General features: G+C 38.5%; 3 protein-coding genes across 3 annotated transcripts; 1 reads left to right on the plus strand and 2 right to left on the minus strand.

The window, feature by feature from the left end:
• Positions 1 to 1,505: 1,505 nt before the first annotated feature.
• On the minus strand, positions 1,506 to 2,447 carry LOC114582983 (olfactory receptor 5V1-like). The gene has a single exon (XM_028704330.2). The coding sequence runs from the start codon at positions 2,445 to 2,447 to the stop codon at positions 1,506 to 1,508; it is 942 nt and encodes a 313-aa protein (XP_028560163.2).
• A 5,370-nt stretch (positions 2,448 to 7,817) lies between these two features.
• On the plus strand, positions 7,818 to 8,795 carry LOC114582982 (olfactory receptor 6B2-like). The gene has a single exon (XM_028704329.2). The coding sequence runs from the start codon at positions 7,818 to 7,820 to the stop codon at positions 8,793 to 8,795; it is 978 nt and encodes a 325-aa protein (XP_028560162.2).
• Positions 8,796 to 11,933: 3,138 nt separating this feature from the next.
• Positions 11,934 to 12,866, minus strand: LOC114583731 (olfactory receptor 5V1-like). Its single transcript, XM_028705140.2, has one exon. The coding sequence runs from the start codon at positions 12,852 to 12,854 to the stop codon at positions 11,934 to 11,936; it is 921 nt and encodes a 306-aa protein (XP_028560973.2). The 5' UTR covers positions 12,855 to 12,866.
• Positions 12,867 to 14,656: the final 1,790 nt, after the last annotated feature.

The raw sequence follows: 14,656 nt of genomic DNA on the forward strand, positions 1-14,656 counted from the left end.
GGAATGGCAAAATGATTATCATCTCTTGGCAGGACGAAGTGGTTGTCTCATTTACCAATGTACCAATCAGGTTTCTTCCTCCAAGTCATGGACAGAGGAGCAGGGATATATGTGCTTCCTGTGTCCCAACACCCCTGTGCCATAAACCCGGAATGATCAGGGTTCCTGTTCAGACATGACATGTTTTGCCACTAAAGGAGCAATCATATGGCATGTTCCACCAAGATGAGCAGCTTAGGATGCAGTGGATCTCTGACTCAGCTGGGCTAAGTAGGCACTTCATCTCCAACCCTGGCTCAGCTGATGCTATGCCAGTGTAACTGGCTTTCTGCAGCTCAGCCAGGGCTCTGCTGAAGCTGTCTGAGTCATGGCAAGTGTAAGTCTCAAAAAGGGGCATTAGGAGGCGTGTGGAAGAGGCAGGACTAGAAAGGGTGGGCGGACTTAGGCTGGATTCTAAACCCATTCAGCTCAATTTTATGACTTGGCAACCTGGCATAAAGCACAATTTTAAAGGCTTGTTTTCTCTCTGCCAGCCTTACACAGAGCAGCAACCCCCCTGCTGAATTTGGTGTAACTTTAAACCAGTTTAACTTTTATACTGGCTTGCTTCACTCCACCTTCTTGTGCATAGGATTGCCCCTGTGGATGAGGATAGAGTTAGAGTGTTAGTGGAGTGAGGCTAGCTGTCTCTGTTCTCTGTGTGTAAAGATTGTGTGGAGACAAATGTCTGAGCAGGATTTAAATGGCCATATGCATGTTGCAATAAATTACCACTTGGAAAGTGGTTGCCTGTTCAAACTTATAATATTTGCCTGTTCTAATAATAATAATAATAATAATAATAATAATAATAATAATAATAATTATAATAATAATTACTTATACCCCACCCATCTGGCCAGGTCTCCCCAGCCACTCTTGGCAGCTCCCAATAGAATATTAAAAACATGATAAAACATCAAACATTGAAAACTTCCCTAAAGAGGGCTACCTTCAGATGTCTTCTAAAAGTCATGGTGAATAGCTTTACAGTGAAGGATTTACATTTATCTTTATCTTTTCTTTTGCTCAATAACCTTGGCTGAGAGTCTCTACACCAATAATTTGTTGAGTTTTTAAAAGCAATGCAGTTCATGTATATAATGAATGCTGATATCTTAATCTTAATTGCTTAGAAATCCAGACAGATTTATTTCTTGGTAAATGTACATATCACAAAGCATTAAAAGATGAGCATGTATTAAAAGATACACATGCAGCTTACTTCTGAGTATACATACATGGAAGTGCTCTGCAAGTTTTGTTAGTAGTTCTGATATTGTAAATTGCTCTGAGTTGCTTTTGCAAAAAAAGTGACCATAAGCTTAAATGATGATGATTGCTACTAAATGTGGCCATACAGTATCTAAGTAGGCATTATAAGTGGTGCATTATAAAATTTATACATTGTTCACTGTTTGTTCCTCTGTTAAAGCTCAGCTCAGTTTTTCCAGAAGAGTAACTTATCAATTCAGTCCTTCCTGTTTTCTACAGAGAACTTTTTTAAGGGCCTCTTTCACCTCCTTGTTCCTGAGGCTATATATGATGGGATTCAAGAGTGGAGTGACCAGGCAGTAGAAGACAGCTACCAACTGGTCCATATTGAAGGAGAGGTTTCGGGTGGGCCTGACATAAATGAACATCATTGTTCCATAATAGATACCAACTACTGTCAAATGGGAAGCAAAGGTGGAGAAGGCCTTTTTCCGTCCATCGGAAGAACGAATGCCCAGAACAGTGATCAAGATGGCGGCATAAGAAGCCACAGTTATTGTGAATGACCCAACAAGGAGAAAGGAGCAGATGAAGAAACTCAGCATCTCGTTGAGCTGGGTCCTGTTGCAAACCAGCCTCAGCAATGGCAAAATGTCACAGAAGAAATGGTCCACTATATTGCTCCCACAATAGTTGAGCTGAGATATGAGAATTGTTGGGATCAATGGCAGAACCAAGCCAGTGACCCAAGACCAAGTAGCAAGCTGATGATAGACAACACTATTCATAATGGTGTTGTATCTTAAAGGAGAACGTACAGCCACATATCTATCATATGCCATGGCAGCCAAAAGGAGGCACTCAATGCCACCAAGAGCATGGAAAAAATATATTTGGGTAAGGCAGTTCTTGAAGGATACAACATTCTTTTTTCTAATGAGATCAACCAATATTGTTGGGGCTGTGACGGAGGTAAAACAGATCTCCAGCAAGGAAAAATTTCCCAGGAAGAAGTACATGGGGGTGTTAAGAGAATTTTCATACCTGGTGATGAATACTATAACCATGTTTCCTATCACTGTTAGTGTGTACATAATTAGTACTAGCGTAAATATTGGAAATCTGCTTTTTTCCAGGTTGGGAAATCCTGTGATAAGAAATTCACTCACTGTTGTATGGTTTGAGAGATCCATATTATGATTGGTTGTTCTTTTGTGGAAACAAAAAAAGAACAGTTGTTTGCCCTAAAGTGAAAGCATTCTGTGTACTTCTTATGATATATCAGCTGAAGAGGTTTAACCTAGAAAAGGCTTCCGATGAATTTTTTCTAGGACAGAACGTCAGTCAAAGTGAAGAAATCTATGACAAAGAAAAGAAAAAGAATCTATGAAAAATCTATGAAATCTATGAAAAAGAAAAGAATTCTATGATCACTAACCTTCACAGCAGTCAAAGGAAATAACATTGCCAGTGTGCTTAAGAAATGTTGTAGTCTTGAGTGGTGGAAGGGGGAAAGGAGTTTCTTTGCATTTATATCTATTGATAATATAAGGTCATTATTTGGAGAGTAGACTTGGGGACTTGGAAATGCCACTAAACTTACAGCGTGCATTACTATGTTCATGTAGAGTAATGCATGCTATCACTGTACCTCTGCTATTGATTCCAGTGGAACTTGTTAATTGCACACAATTGCTGCCTAGTGCTGTTACTCTATGAATGCTTGGTTAAGAGGAAATCATGCTAAATTGAGCACCACACTCCAGATGAGCCATCCAGACCATGAGGATTTGTCATATGTGGGATATGAACCTATGCTTCCAATCAGAGACCAGAAAAGATAAAAGATAAAACAGTAAAATCAAGGGGGGGAAACACAGCCACACTTTAAAACATACAAATGTTAAAATACTAAAACAGATTAAAATTACCTCAGCTTTCTAAATATCTGGGCAGGCTCGTCTAAAGAATAATGGTTTTTTGCAGGTGCTAAAAAATGTGTGTGTTTGCATTTAAAGTGTGAGCCAATATTTAGACAGCTCACCTATAAATTTAAGCCAACCTGACCTGATTTCTGCCTGAAGAATAATCCAGTGGTTTCACACATACCCCACACTTCTCAGCTGAATGTTTCTCCCAGTATTAAGAATAACAAATATAATCCTTCTGGAGTTCTACATTCCTCTCAACTCTCAACATTCCTCCTCATAACAGTTTATGTGCTATTACATATATAATCTCCAATTTTTCTTTGAAAAATTTAAGAAAGAACAAAAAAGCATTTCTTTCTCACATATCCTGGCAATGTGACATTTTTGTCAGTAGAATTAAAATCAATAAATTATATACACATTGAACTACTTCATTAAAGAAAAACCCTGAAAAGAAAAGAAAAGTACATATTTTAAAACGTTTTGTCCATTTTCATTCTGCAATGTGGCTATACTCACAAATGATGCAGATCATGCATTTGAAAATAGTTGGTCCCATCATGACTGCCATGAGGACTGGCCAGGTGTTGGGACAACATGATGTGAAAAGAAGACCTAAAGATAAATTATATTATCTTTTCATGGGGAGATTTGCATGTGTACTTTATACATTGAACCTATTTCATCAGCATACCTGTATTCAAACTCATGGGGACCTGATCTCCAAGGGATCAAACCCTAGAGCTTAAAGTTAGACAGCCTTATCAGTGAGACTCTGCAAACTGTGCTGATGAAAGTGGTGGAAAATATTTCACCATCTTTAATTGATCTGAGAAACCCCCCAGCAGCTAAATGAAAATGTTGGAGTGTGATTAATGAGAAGAGGACAGACCACTATTTAATAGGAGTTGATTCAAGCTACGTGTTAGGATGTGTTCCTTAATGTTAGGAAGTGCTATTGCCTATTAACAATGCACTGCAGAACATCATGAACTGCCACAATCATGTGTATGATATAAAATACAAGAAAAGTGAAACTCATTTGTATGCATATACACTCATTTTTAATCCCCCCCCTTCTAAATGTCGTAGTAAAGGTTATGCAAATAAGGTGCATGTACATACAAAGGTGGACAAACTTCAGAATATTTCTCTCTTCCCCAGAGTTTAGCCTACTAATGAACTAATCCCAGAGTAGAGCCTCTGTGGAACGCAAATTCCACAGAGAATTGAGATACATAATGAAACCTGTTATATTTACCATAGCCCTTTTTGCCTCATAGAATGAGATTCAGTAATTCTTTGCAACAATCCTCTGAAAAATCATCTTCAATTATCCATATTCATTAAGGAAGAACTATCCTTAGACTACAGATATATCTGACTGCCTTCCAGAAATGATCAACACTTTGTTGCCTCTTTAACAATACTTTAAATGCTTTGACTCAATTCCTTTAAATGCTTTGACTCAATTCATTGAAGTCCTTGTGTCAAAGATGGATGGTCAACTATGTAGTTGATGTAACACATGAAAAAGTGCCATAGTACCGATTTCATGCAGATCTATTTCTGTGATTTCTCACCACCAGCTCTTTTTATCTACTTACATAGGTGTAAACCCAACTGAACTTAATGTGACTTACTTCTGAGCATGCATGTATAGGATCACACCATAAGACAGAAAATATTGCACATGTGGAGTCTGTCTACAGGGAGGTGGACAAATTGCAGTGCCTACTAATTAACTAGTCCCAGAGTAGGTCCTCTGTGTAATAAAACTTCCAGAGAGAATTGAGGTGCATGATGAAAAATGTTATATTTACTATGTCCTTTTTTCATTTAGTGGAGATAGTTCTTCATGACTTTCTCTTAAACATCATCTCCAATTATCTATATTCATAAAGGAAGAACTGCTCTGAGTCTCCTGAGCTATCTGACTGCCTTCCAGATATGATCAGCACAGTCTCATCTCCTTAGCAGCACCTTCCACTTCAGCTCTTAAAGAAAGGAAACAGTGAGGTTTCAGCCTTCTTCAAATTTAAAAAAGGTAAGTTTCAAATTAATAAAGTAGCTCCTAAAATGCTGCTACTGTAGTTGTGTCCCTGAATCATTGGCCATCACTTCTAAGTGGAATTTGTAACTTCCAAAGGGAACTTCAACAGTAGAGCTAAATTGAAAAAATCGCAAATGGTCATTTAATGAGCATGGGTCATTAATCCATGAGAATATCCTATCACCTATTGAAATAAACAGAAAACCCTGAACATAATAAGCATTGAACCAAATGGAAAGTATACATTAGGATACTGTAATAAACAAATCAGTGAGACATAAAACCTTGTGCTCAAATCCTGTCTCAATCTTGAACATACTGCAAAGTTTTTGGGAAGCAGTTACCATTCAGGTTCACCTCCCATCTGAAATTTCAGAGTACTTACAACATCGTGAATTCCACCTTGAAGAAGCAGGCAACAAATGTGAAAAGATGTGAAAAGAAGACCTAAAGATAAATTATATTATCTTTTCATGGGGAGATTTGCATGTGTACTTTATACATTGAACCTATTTCATCAGCATACCTGTATTCAAACTCATGGGGACCTGATCTCCAAGGGATCAAACCCTAGAGCTTAAAGTTAGACAGCCTTATCAGTGAGACTCTGCAAACTGTGCTGATGAAAGTGGTGGAAAATATTTCACCATCTTTAATTGATCTGAGAAACCCCCCAGCAGCTAAATGAAAATGTTGGAGTGTGATTAATGAGAAGAGGACAGACCACTATTTAATAGGAGTTGATTCAAGCTACGTGTTAGGATGTGTTCCTTAATGTTAGGAAGTGCTATTGCCTATTAACAATGCACTGCAGAACATCATGAACTGCCACAATCATGTGTATGATATAAAATACAAGAAAAGTGAAACTCATTTGTATGCATATACACTCATTTTTAATCCCCCCCCTTCTAAATGTCGTAGTAAAGGTTATGCAAATAAGGTGCATGTACATACAAAGGTGGACAAACTTCAGAATATTTCTCTCTTCCCCAGAGTTTAGCCTACTAATGAACTAATCCCAGAGTAGAGCCTCTGTGGAACGCAAATTCCACAGAGAATTGAGATACATAATGAAACCTGTTATATTTACCATAGCCCTTTTTGCCTCATAGAATGAGATTCAGTAATTCTTTGCAACAATCCTCTGAAAAATCATCTTCAATTATCCATATTCATTAAGGAAGAACTATCCTTAGACTACAGATATATCTGACTGCCTTCCAGAAATGATCAACACTTTGTTGCCTCTTTAACAATACTTTAAATGCTTTGACTCAATTCCTTTAAATGCTTTGACTCAATTCATTGAAGTCCTTGTGTCAAAGATGGATGGTCAACTATGTAGTTGATGTAACACATGAAAAAGTGCCATAGTACCGATTTCATGCAGATCTATTTCTGTGATTTCTCACCACCAGCTCTTTTTATCTACTTACATAGGTGTAAACCCAACTGAACTTAATGTGACTTACTTCTGAGCATGCATGTATAGGATCACACCATAAGACAGAAAATATTGCACATGTGGAGTCTGTCTACAGGGAGGTGGACAAATTGCAGTGCCTACTAATTAACTAGTCCCAGAGTAGGTCCTCTGTGTAATAAAACTTCCAGAGAGAATTGAGGTGCATGATGAAAAATGTTATATTTACTATGTCCTTTTTTCATTTAGTGGAGATAGTTCTTCATGACTTTCTCTTAAACATCATCTCCAATTATCTATATTCATAAAGGAAGAACTGCTCTGAGTCTCCTGAGCTATCTGACTGCCTTCCAGATATGATCAGCACAGTCTCATCTCCTTAGCAGCACCTTCCACTTCAGCTCTTAAAGAAAGGAAACAGTGAGGTTTCAGCCTTCTTCAAATTTAAAAAAGGTAAGTTTCAAATTAATAAAGTAGCTCCTAAAATGCTGCTACTGTAGTTGTGTCCCTGAATCATTGGCCATCACTTCTAAGTGGAATTTGTAACTTCCAAAGGGAACTTCAACAGTAGAGCTAAATTGAAAAAATCGCAAATGGTCATTTAATGAGCATGGGTCATTAATCCATGAGAATATCCTATCACCTATTGAAATAAACAGAAAACCCTGAACATAATAAGCATTGAACCAAATGGAAAGTATACATTAGGATACTGTAATAAACAAATCAGTGAGACATAAAACCTTGTGCTCAAATCCTGTCTCAATCTTGAACATACTGCAAAGTTTTTGGGAAGCAGTTACCATTCAGGTTCACCTCCCATCTGAAATTTCAGAGTACTTACAACATCGTGAATTCCACCTTGAAGAAGCAGGCAACAAAACTTTGTAAACAGTAAAGCATCAGCAATTATATTATATATATATTTCCACATTTTTAACTATACCCAGTGACTGTTAGCATCACTTTCTCTGTCTCCCTTTTTCTCTTCTCTTCAGATAACATCATAGAAATGTGCTTAGATGCACATCAGGTGTGTTTAGCATCAAAAATTCTCTAACTTTTTTCACAATGATCATTATTCTATGTCAGAAGATTATTTGATATATGTATCTTTTTGTTTCCTGCTTCATAGATCCACAAGTACATCAGCATGTTGATTGGCAATCAAACTGCAGTAACCCATTTTATCATCTTGGGCTTCCCAAGTCTGAAGAATCTTCAGCTTCTCCTCTTCTTTGTGGGGTTGGTTGTCTACATCTTGACCTTGTGTGGACACCTCATCATTATCACCATAGTACGTATTGACCAACATCTCCAAACACCCATGTACTTTTTCCTCAGCAATTTCTCCTTCCTGGAGATATGGTACACCTCCAACATTGTTCCAAAGATGCTAGAAGTATTCCTAGATAAGAACAAATCCATTACATATGCAGGCTGCATTACTCAACTCTACTTTCTTATTACACTTGGTACTGCAGAATGTTTCATTCTGGCTATCATGGCATTTGATCGCTATTTAGCCATATGCAATCCTCTTCGATATCCTACACTCATGAATGACAAAGTTTGCCTTAAGCTAGCTGTAAGCTCTTGGATTGGTGCCTTCATAGTTAACATCCCTCCATTAGTTGCGCTTTGCAGGCTGCCATTTTGTGGCCCAAATGAGATCAATCACTTCTTTTGTGATGCACCACCTTTACTGAAACTCTCTTGCACAAGCCCACATGAAGCAGAACTGTCCAATTTCATAGTGGCCACAAGCGTCATTGTTAGCTCCTTCCTCCTCATTCTGATATCGTACATCCTCATCCTCATCGCTGTTCTGAAAATCCCTTCATCGACAGGCCGCCAAAAAGCCTTCTCAACTTGCGGTTCCCATTTAGTTGTAGCGACCATTTTCTATGGCACTCTAATGTTCATGTATGTCCGCCCAACATCAAATTTCTCTATTGATTCAGTGAATTTCAACAAAATTGTGTCCATGTTCTATACTGTGGTTACTCCCATGCTTAACCCAATTATATACTGCCTGAGAAACAAAGAGGTCAAAGATGCTCTCCGGAAAGCAATCAGTGGGAAGCGTGTGCTCCAAACAAGTAGGATTTTTAGTGGCATAGTTAAGTAGATGATAATAGTATACATACCTCAATTGAGTGAGCACAATTAATTACCTTGTATAACTGTATCCTTACAAATTCAGTAGTTATTTCCCTCTCATGTTTAAGAACATCTATGATATTGCATCCAAATTTTATCCACGTCTTCTGAAAAACTTTTTTTTAAAGACTGAACTTTCTGTACACATCACATTCCATAGGAGTTGCATTGAAAATGCACTAAATGTATTTTACAACATTGTGTGTTTTTGTGTTGTTGTTTTTACTGATCCTCCACCACTGCAACTCAGGCAGAAATTGCATCCAAATGGCACCCTTTTGTCATTTAAAGCAAACAAGTAGACAGGGCATCACCTCCAGTGATTCCTCCTTTTGGAAGTATTAGAAGCATTGGCATCCAAGCACTGGTGAAGGCTGGTGATAACTAAGCACTTTTGGAGTGACAGGTAAGTTCAGGGAAGGAAGAAGGCTGGCAACAAGCACATCAGTAGCAACATGTGCTCCTTTGTTTTGCTACTGAGCAAAGACAGTTGGCTGGTTGTGGCCAAAAATGTCTGATTGCAGGCAGGGAGGCAGGGTTCCTCAGCAAGACAGTGTTTAGAGCAGTGCAGATAGCTAAACATTTCATCTATATGCAACTCTCACACATGGCAATGAGACGAGGAGTGAGTGTGAGAATACATGGAGGAACTGGGACGCTATAAGTAGAGTGAAGGTCAATGGAACAAATGTGGATATGAAGAAGTGGGTTGTGATGGACAAGGGCATGCAGTGTAAGGAAAGTCTTGATGGGCCAGGTTTCTTTAAAGATTACAAGGGCAGTTTGCAAAGGGATGTTATGCCCCTGCCTGGTGGTTTTGTGGGTAATATGCTGTATTCCTTGTTATAGACATAGAGAAAGTGGTAAGACTAGTACTGCTGTATGTAGCCACATGCTGGGAACATTTGAATGGGTTTAAAATAATGTAAATATACAAAATAGTGCTTAATGCATATTATTGTGGACAAAGACCCAAATCTCCAAGCCGTATGAGATTCTAGGGGTTCCAGGCACTCACCCAGGGTCCTTATTTCCTTTGGAATGGAGACAGTGGAGACCGTGGTGGTTTAATTACACCTATATACAACCTGAGCCTATGATTGGGGGGGGGGGCTCACAGCATTAACACCCCATGCGGTTCTTGATTCTCCCATAGCCACAGCCTTGGATTCCAACAGAAATCAGGTATAGCCTTGCCTCCCAGCTATCCAGCCTGCCAGTGTCTAGTTTCTAGCTTACAAAACTCCACTTTAGGGGCTCAAGACTACAGCCTGCCCCACCCGCGCCCCCCGTAAAAAAAATTCATAACAGTGTATAAAATGATGTCTGTTTTTAAGAATGCTCCCTGCCTCAGAGCACCAGCCTCCATAGTCTTTTAGGTAAAGGGTATGAGTTTGCATCCTTCTCATTACAGGTTTCAGAACTTTTTTCTCTTGCTGTTGTTGACTATATGTACACTTTGGATGAAGAAGAAAATGTAGCATGGTTTTTGTGTTTGTGATACAAATGCATTTTGTTTTTTTTAAAATCTGTTTTTTTCTGAAGCAAGCATTGGAAATGCATATATGGTGTTTAGATACAACCAGTTTGTATGGTCTGACCAAACTGTGGGAGGCAGTGGAAGACAGAAGTGCCTGGCGTGCTCTGGTCCATGGGGTCACGAAGAGTCGGACACAACTAAACGACTAAACAACAACAAGTTTGTATGGACCAAAGACTGAAGACCATTAAACCCAATATGGTCCTACATTTATATGCTGTAGTAGTTTTCTCACAAGACTTTCTATGGGCAAGCAATATGGTATTAACTTATTGAAGTTTTTGGAACATTAACACTTTAGCATTTATCAAAGAGAAAAACATCAATTTTGTTCAATGTCTAAATCCTCACCTGAGGGGCAGACATATTGCTTGCAGTCTGTAAAAACACTAATCTTTGGCTGTGACATTCTAAAAACCCATTCAAGTAAACTCAATGCTTTTATTTGTGAAATCAGTGAAGGACTCTTAAGACAGTGAGGCGGCCCTCCTAATTTCTTAGCAGACATCACTGGGAGTGAAAGAACCTAATGTAGATCCTACTCCTCATTATGTTGTTATTGATTTACTTGGCCTGATTTGAAGCTCTAGATTTATAACTGGAAAATACACAACTGGCTGAACTCATCTCTTTATTCCCCTTGGGAAATGTGACCCCCTGAAATGTTTCTTCAACATGTCTGTTTCCACACCATGTTCCTTTGATCCTTTATTGTCTTAATGACCCATTAGCCCAGGCTATCACCTCATGGGAAATTTAATTAGATTTTAACACATGCTGATTCCAGAGGACAGAAGTATCTAGTACAGAGCTTAATACGCGTGTATCTGGCACTTAGTTCTAATGCATGAAGCCTTAATTAAATTCTAGCACTAGCTTGATCCAGAGATTATATTGGTCTTGCACCCACAAACTCGTAACAATACACAGTGCCAGAGAAGAAGCATTATGAAATTAGATGAAAGATACCATGGTGGAGGATTAGCAAGCTGAGTAGAAAACAGACTGAAGAGGATGTGTTGCTGAAGAAAAAAGAGTCAGTTGATGGAAGCAACATTGTCAGAGAAAAGAGGCTTAGAGAAATAGGCATTGATGAGTCTGTGTTGAGGAAAGGCATAGAATGAAGGTAGCCAAGTTGTGGACTTTGGTATGTTGTTGAACTGCAACTCTCATCAGCTCAGACCATGTTGTCTAGGGGTTATAAGCATAGGAGTTCAAGAAAATCTGCAGAACACCATGTTGGCATACATAATAAAGAACAACGGCTGCTTATTAGAAGAGCTGGCATGGGAATGAGGTGGGGAGTAAATCTGAATATGACATATTGATGAATATTGAACTAAGCTCTGAATTTTGCGGTTTACAACTGTAATGACATAAAACATCCTTTCACTATAATGTTTAATTATCTTACCCAAATACAATGAAATATATCAAGCTAGTGTCATGTTCATACTAATAAACTACAGCTGCAGTCCTATACTTACTTGTCTGAGAGTAAGCCGCCATTTAACTAATGGGACTTGCTTCTGAAACAAACTGAATAGTATTGTAGTGTTAAAACATTTACTTTTTCCCAAATATTCTCCCAAGAGCTCTCTTCACTTCCTTATTTTTCAAGCTATAGATAATTGGGTTCAACATGGGGGTCAAAATGCTATACTGAATAGAGAACAGCTCATCAATTGTCATGGAAGACATGCTGCTGGGTTTCATGTACTGGGACATTCCTGTCATATACAATAAGCCAACCACAATGAAGTGGGAACTGCAGGTAGAGAAGGCTTTGCTCCTTCCCTCTGGGGAGCGGATATTCAGGATGGTAGAGATGATTTGGAAATAGGAGACAAAGGTTGGCAGGAAGGAACCAAGTCCAAAAATCACAACAGAAGATAGAAGAATCATATTATTGAGGAAGGTATCAGAACAGGAGATTTTCAAAAGAGGTGGCAGCTCACAGCTGAAGTGGCTGATTTTGTGAATGCCACAGAACTGCAAACTTAATGTGGGCACTGTGTTTATTATTGCAAAAAGGAAGCCCATTATCCATGCCCCCATCACCAGGTAAGCACATAATGTTTTGTTCATGATCGCTATATAGTGAAGTGGGTGACACACAGCAGTGTATCTATCATAAGCCATTGCTGAAAGAATAAAAACCTCTGTAACACTCAACAGGAGGCTGAAAAACATTTGTGTAAGACAACCAGTGAAGGAAATTGTCTTTTTCTTCATTAGCAAGTTCATTAACATCTTAGGGACAATGTCAGTTGAATAACAGATATCAACGAAGGACAAGTGAGACAGAAAATAATACATGGGTGTATAAAGGGAAGGTTCCTTCCTTATCACCAGAATGATGGTGACATTTCCTGACAGTGTTAATAGGTAAATGGTTGAAAACACCAAGAAGAAGAAGATATTCAGTTGGGGATTACTGGAAAGTCCCAAGAAAATAAACTCTGAACTTTCAGTTTGGTTTTCCATTTTTGTTTAGGAACCTATAAAACAAGCAAAAAAAATTTGAAAGGAACAATTCAGCCCATTGTTAGCCTCCTTGATCATGCAACTCTGTAAAAGTCTACTCAAAATTAATTTCAGTTCAGTTCACTGTGGCTGGTAAGTGCGTATGAAGTTGCAATCTTAATATATAAATTCTCTCATTGTACCCGATGTTCAGCAATCATACTTGAGATGTTTCACCCTGGGTGATTGATGCGAGGATCAATATTAGCATGGACCGAAAGCATGATGAAATATTGAATTCATGTGTAAATTAAAGGGTCAGTGTGACTTAATAATATAAGATACAAACTGATGAAATATATCAGTATATCTTTTAGAACACATACTCACACATTTTGCACTATTTCTTTTGAAACATGGTCAAAAGTTTAGTTATTATTCTTTTTTAAAAAACAAACATTTACTTAAATTTGAAACAAATCTATAGCTATAATCATCTATATCAGGCTTCCTCAACCTCGGCTCTCCAGATGTTTTGAGACTACAGTTCCCATCATCCCTGACCACTGGTCCTGCTAGCTAGGGATCATGGGAGTTGTAGGCCAAAACATCTGGAAGGCTGAGGTTGAGGATGTCTGATCTATATCTATCTCGATCATTGCTATGTTGAGATTTGAAGGATTTCAATGTAATTCTGCAGTTCAAGTGCAGAGCACAGAGAAAGGGTTTGATGCACATACAGAGTTCTATGTCCTCAAAAAGCTCCTTCCCCATTACAAGCTTCAGGAAAATTTCTGCATGTTGTTCCATGACCCAGAGAAAAGAAAGGGATGGGCACAAAGTTCTTTCACACATACTTTTGGGTCATGGAGGGGGAACACACTCCTGCCTCTGCCACTAGTCAGATGAGTGAGGACCATTAGGATTCCTCTCGTCCAAGACAGATATCAAGGAATGGAAAACAAAGCACATAATGATTTCTGTCACCTGGCAGAATGCTGTTGCGGGGGACTGGGGGCGGAAGGCCTGTGTAGTTTAATGGTAGATCATTTGCTTTGCATGCAGAAGGTCCCAAACTCGCCCCCTGGTATTTCAAGATACAACTGGGATAGACCCCTGCCAAAAATTCTGGAGAGCTATTGGCAGTCAGTGTAGAAATACCAAAACAGATGGACCACCTGTTTGACTCAATATAAGGCTGCTTTTTGTGTTCCTTTGTACGTACTTTGCTCTTTGGTTTTATATTCATTTTTGTATCCTTACTTGTTGCTTGTAAGCTTCCTTTGAACTAATTTGTTGGAAACACAAGGTATAAATATTCAAAACAAACAAACAAACAAACAAACAGGCAAACATCAGTCTTAAATGATACATAAAAGTTGAGCTACCCTACAAAAGAGATAAAAATAAAACTATGTTTTAGAAATAAGATGTTTATGAGGAGTATGAGTTATACTATTGCAGTGGCTTTCAAGCTGTGTTCTGGGGAAATGTGGAGTTCCTTGAAAGCCTGTTGTGGTCCCTAAATGAAAAGGTTAATATAATCAAGTTTCTGAAACATAGGTTGGCCAGCACAGTGACTTTCACCATTAACATGTTCAGCCAGTACCCTATGTGAATAAAGTGTGTGCCCTGAAATACCTCCAAAATCGTCTGTAATGTTCAAGGCAAATGCACTGACATTCTGCAGCAGAACTATCAATATGGAAACAATTAGACATTATCTATTAGATTCAATGCTTCTTGTAAATGAAGAGGAAAACTAAAGCAGTTCAAAATTGGGTCAGTGTGGTCAGATGGTGTGCATAAATATGCACATTTCT

The sequence above is a fragment of the Podarcis muralis genome, chromosome 13 (assembly GCF_964188315.1).
Source record: "Podarcis muralis chromosome 13, rPodMur119.hap1.1, whole genome shotgun sequence".
NCBI lineage: Eukaryota > Metazoa > Chordata > Lepidosauria > Squamata > Lacertidae > Podarcis > Podarcis muralis.

Excerpts from the sequence above, each read along its gene's own strand:
- LOC114582983 (XM_028704330.2), bottom strand. The coding sequence starts at position 2,447 with ATGGATCTCTCAAACCATACAACAGTGAGTGAATTTCTTATCACAGGA.
- LOC114582982 (XM_028704329.2), top strand. The coding sequence starts at position 7,818 with ATGTTGATTGGCAATCAAACTGCAGTAACCCATTTTATCATCTTGGGC.
- LOC114583731 (XM_028705140.2), bottom strand. The coding sequence starts at position 12,854 with ATGGAAAACCAAACTGAAAGTTCAGAGTTTATTTTCTTGGGACTTTCC.